This window comes from Squalius cephalus (genome assembly GCF_949319135.1).
Source record: "Squalius cephalus genome assembly, chromosome: 18".
In the NCBI taxonomy this organism is placed as follows: Eukaryota; Metazoa; Chordata; class Actinopteri; order Cypriniformes; family Leuciscidae; genus Squalius; species Squalius cephalus.
Genome location: NC_137139.1, coordinates 36,282,603 through 36,287,602, shown reverse-complemented (window position 1 = coordinate 36,287,602; position 5,000 = coordinate 36,282,603). Strand labels below are relative to the sequence as shown.

The following is a 5,000-nucleotide window of genomic DNA, read 5'->3' as shown; positions in this document are numbered from 1 at the left end:
TAACTATAACGATAACTATATTAGCGTTCACACTAAGAACAATAACTATAACGATAACTATATTAGCGTTCACACCAAGAACGATAACGATAACTATATTAGCGTTCACACCAAGAACGATAACGATAACTATATTAGCGTTCACACCAAGAACGATAACGATAACTATATTAGCTTTCACACCAAGAACGATAACGATAACTATATTAGCGTTCACACCAAGAACGATAATTATAACTATATTAGCGTTCACACCAAGAACGATAATTATAACTATATTAGCGTTCACACCAAGAACGATAACTATAACGATAACTATATTAGCGTTCACACTAAGAACAATAACTATAACGATAACTATATTAGCGTTCACACCAAGAACGATAACTATATTAGCGTTCACACCAAGAACGATAACGATAACTATATTAGCGTTCACACCAAGAACGATAACGATAACTATATTAGCGTTCACACCAAGAACGATAACGATAACTATATTAGCGTTCACACCAAGAACGATAACGATAACTATATTAGCGTTCACACCAAGAACGATAACGATAACTATATTAGCGTTCACACCAAGAACGATAACGATAACTATATTAGCGTTCACACCAAGAACGATAACTATAACGATAACTATATTAGCGTTCACACCAAGAACGATAACTATAACGATAACTATATTAGCGTTCACACCAAGAACGATAACTATAACGATAACTATATTAGTGTTCACACCAAGAACGATAACTATAACAATAACTATAACGATAACTATAACAATAACGATAACTATAACGATAACGATAACTATAACGATAACTATAACGATACCTATAAAGATCACTATAACTATATTATATATTCTGGACCTCTGCGATTATCTTCTGTTCAGTGTCTTCTGCCATTTTAAATGCCCTTTAAATTCAAGTGGATTCTGATTGGCTGTCAGTGTTTTATCGTTCGACAGCTGAAAAACAATCGTTCTGAAAGTGATCCCAACGATATTGTTCCTCACACCTTTAACGTTATAGCTCTGCTATTATTTAATATGGAGAACGATTTTTAGAACTATATCTTTATCGTTATCTTTATAGTTATAGTGAACGGGCCTTTAGTGTATCTGCTGATGTGTGTGTGTGTGTTTGCAGATTGAGCTGCACTTCATGGGCTCGTGTGTTCGCTGGTTCCCCGTCCTTCATCCTGGGTGTGTGTACAGATTAATCGCACTCAACACCGCGGTACGACTCCCTCTCCTCCGCCATTTTACAGTGTCTGACGTTAGACTGTTTATCCTGATCAAGAACTGCCCACTTCAACAGGAAGAGACCGTCTGACGGACATGTACCGCTTCTACTTCTTCTTCTTGTTCTTTTTCTTCTTCTTCCTTTTCTTCTTCTTCTGCTAAAGCATGCTAGAAGCACTAGCAATGTACTAAATCATGCTAATAATGTGGTAAATCATGATAACAATGTACTAAATCATGCTAGCAACATGTTAAAACATTAGCAAAATATGCAAAATCATGCTAGAAGCACTAGCAATGTACTAAATCATGCTAACAATGTGCTAAATCATGATAACAATGTACTAAATCATGCTAGCAACATACTAAATCAAGCTTGGTGCTAATTCATGTTAAGAACATGTTAGCAGTGTGCTAAATCATGCAAAATCATGTAAGCAATGTGTTAAATCATGTTAGCAACATGCTAATAAATGTTAGCAGTGTGTTAAGTCATGTTAAAACATGTTAGTAATTTGTTAAATCATGTTGGCATCATGCTAAACATGTTAGCAGTATGCTAATTTATGCAAGAAACATGCTAGAAACATGTTAAATCATGTTGGCAACAGACTAAATCATGTTAGCACACACCAAATCATGTTAAAGGAGAACTCCGGTCAATTTTAACATTGAGCTCATTTTTTTGTACATTTGGAGTGCTGTCAATACAGAGAACAACGACAAAAATCGGTGTTGCCTACACCGAGTTATTCTATTTTTAAAATTTGCAGCCTGTTGACTTCAATGGGGCAAGTACTAAACCTGCTTTTAGCCTCTTAACATCCTTGATGTGTCATTACAAGTGCACAGAAAATGTGAGTGATTCCTTCTGAGTGAACACGAGTGAGTCTGACTGCAGTAGATGTGAAAGAAATGTATAAAAATGATGTTATTTAAGCCAGCGCAAATACCTGTGTTTACATCCTGTTTTCGGGTGAAGTCCAAAGTAGTCGATTGCCGAGTTCACGCGCGTGATCATAGGTATTAAACCTACGCGTGTGAACTCTGCAATCGACTACTTTGGACTTCACCCGAAAACAGGATGTAAACACAGGTATTTGCGCTGGCTTAAATAACATCATTTTTATCCATATCTTTTACATCTACTGCAGTCAGACTCACTCGTGTTCACTCTGAAGGAATCACTCACATTTTCTGTGCACTTGTAATGACACATCAAGGATGTTAAGAGGCTAAAAGCAGGTTTAGTACTTGCCCCATTGAAGTCAACAGGCTGCAAATTTTAAAAATAGAATAACTCGGTGTAGGCAACACCGATTTTTGTCGTTGTTCTCTGTATTGACAGCACTCCAAATGTACAAAAAAATGAGCTCAATGTTAAAATTGACCGGAGTTCTCCTTTAATTCATGTTAGAAACCTACTAGCAATGTGTTAAATAATGCTAAAACATGTTAACAATGTGCTGAATCATGTTAACAATTTATTAAATTATTTCAGAAACATACTGGCAATGTGTTAAATCATGCTAGCAGTGTGTTAAATCATGCTAGTAAAATGTTAGCAATGTGTTAAAGGGACAGTACACCAAAAAAATTATCATTCTGTCATAATTTACACATTTTATCACGTCGATCCAAACCTGTATGGCTGTCCTGTCCTTCCGTGAAACATAACAAAAGATACTTTGAAAGATGTAGAAGTAAGACACACAGGTTTGAATGACATGACTGCGAGTTAATGATGTCATCTCTCTGTCCGTCTCTCAGGATGTGAGTGTGTTAAAGGCCACAGGGGTTTCTGCGAGGGGCGGAGTCTCACAGCTCAGTAGCCCCGCCCTCCTTCTGCAGCCGCAGTGGCGCTTGCACACGCTAGCAGACACGCTAGCAGACGAGCAGGTGCAGATGCTCTCAGTTTAGCACATCACGTTGAACTAAACGAAACTGAGAAATGTTTGAAAGCTGAAATAAAACAAGTTTGTTGTTGTATTGCAGTGTGATCCGTCAGATGTCCCAGCGCTCATGAGCGTATCCGAGGTTCTTCACAGCAGGTGACGATTATCCGCTACAGCTAATCTGTAGACGTTCACATCTTCAGTCGGTCACTGAGAGACGCTTTGTGTGTTTGAACAGCTCCGCCCCTGAGATCGTCTCTTTCTATGGAGTCGTCGCTCAGCGAATCACATTACAGGAGGACAGCGGAACGAAACCCAAGATCCAATCACTGACTGCCGCTAAAGGTTTGGCTCCGCCTCCACTCTGCAGAAGGGCTGTCAAAATGGCTGAAAAGCTAAATTCACATTTCTTTCTTAAATATTAGCAAAATTTGGATTATATTCGAATTCTAAAGGCAATAATGTTAGTTCTGCGTTGTCTCTTATGTCCACAAGAGGGCGCAAGCGAGCGCAATGAGCAAATATAAGCCAAATCAATCATCGCATCTTTTATTGAAGTGAAATGACATTCACTTTTTAAAGTGCATTAACATTTGAAACAATATCTGTGTGTGTGTGAGTCGGCTTGAGCTTCACTGTAATCCTCCAGATCCGAGCGTGGTCGAGGACCTGAGGGTGCGTCTGAGCGTCCAGGACGCCGCGTGTCCAGGTCATGTGATCCACGTGTATCTGGATCTGTCGTGCGGCCCGTACACACACGGCCTGATCCCCGGAGCGTCGCTGCAGATACACCACGTTCAGCGCAAAGTGTCCAGGTCAGACGCCGAGGCTTTCACACACACTTGATCTGACAGGGGTTTATTAGTAAAAAAACTGATTGTCTGAAGCTTTCACTGATTGGTTGATCAGTTCAGTAGGAATGTGGACACTGTATGTGTGCACTACACGGCACAGCTCAGATGTTATTAACATGCGTATAAGGAGATTAAAGTGTGTGAATTTGACTTTCTGAAATTGTCTTAGTACTGTGACCTTTGTCATAATATCCTTTCAGTGGTTAAAGTTTCCGCAGTCACTGCTTGTGCTGCTCTTTATTTGTACCGTTTAGTTTTATTAGTTTATTTTTGTTTATCTAGTTACTTTTTTTTTATTTGAAAGATAATAAAGATATTGTTTGATAAGTGAGATCTCCGAGTGTGGATTATGTAGAAATACATTTGATCAAAAATGTACATTTCTGATTATTTTCCATGTTGAAAACTGTTGTGCTATTTCATATTTTTATGGATATTGTGATACTTTTTTCAGAATTTACGAACAGCATTTATTTGCATTTAATAAAGTAATATATAATGTAACATTATAAATGTCTTTACTGTCACTTTTGAGCAATTGAATGTATCCTTGATGAATCAAAATATTCATTTATCTTTTTTTTTAAATCTTACCACAAATGGTATCATCATTTCCCAGAAACTCTGTGTTTGTGGAAAAACTCAAATAATCGACCTTGACTTGAGTGTGTGTGTGTGTGTGTGTGTGTGTGTGTGTGTGTGTGTGTGTGTGTGTGTTCCAGGGCGTGTAACGTGTACTGCCGCTCTCTCCCCATCAGCCGTGTGAGCGTCACTGATCTGAGGTCAGTCTGTTCAGGGTGAGTGTGTTCACTTACACTTCACTTCCGGCCTGAATTTGAACCAGGAAGTGAACAGGATGTAGAATTGTAGTTTGAAATTAAAGGTGATATACACTATATTGGCAAAAGTTTTGGGACACGCCTCCAGATCATTGCATTGAGGTGTTCCTACGCTTGAGTTCAGAGGTGGCTTCCGTCCTTCTCTCTGCAGGTCAGG

The 5,000-nt window shown here is 38.7% G+C and overlaps 1 protein-coding gene across 1 annotated transcript in view; it reads left to right on the top strand.

Annotated features, from left to right (window-relative positions):
* ctc1 (CTS telomere maintenance complex component 1) overlaps positions 1-5,000 on the top strand; it is a 31,282-nt gene that overhangs the window by 21,838 nt on the left and 4,444 nt on the right. Inside the window, exons 13-19 of the mRNA XM_079848254.1 lie at positions 1,161-1,250; positions 3,026-3,154; positions 3,251-3,306; positions 3,389-3,495; positions 3,800-3,965; positions 4,727-4,801; positions 4,995-5,000. The exon at positions 4,995-5,000 is cut by the window's right edge and continues 157 nt beyond it. Coding sequence (XP_079704380.1) covers positions 1,161-1,250; positions 3,026-3,154; positions 3,251-3,306; positions 3,389-3,495; positions 3,800-3,965; positions 4,727-4,801; positions 4,995-5,000 — 629 coding nt within the window. The remainder of the gene's footprint in view (positions 1-1,160; positions 1,251-3,025; positions 3,155-3,250; positions 3,307-3,388; positions 3,496-3,799; positions 3,966-4,726; positions 4,802-4,994) is intronic.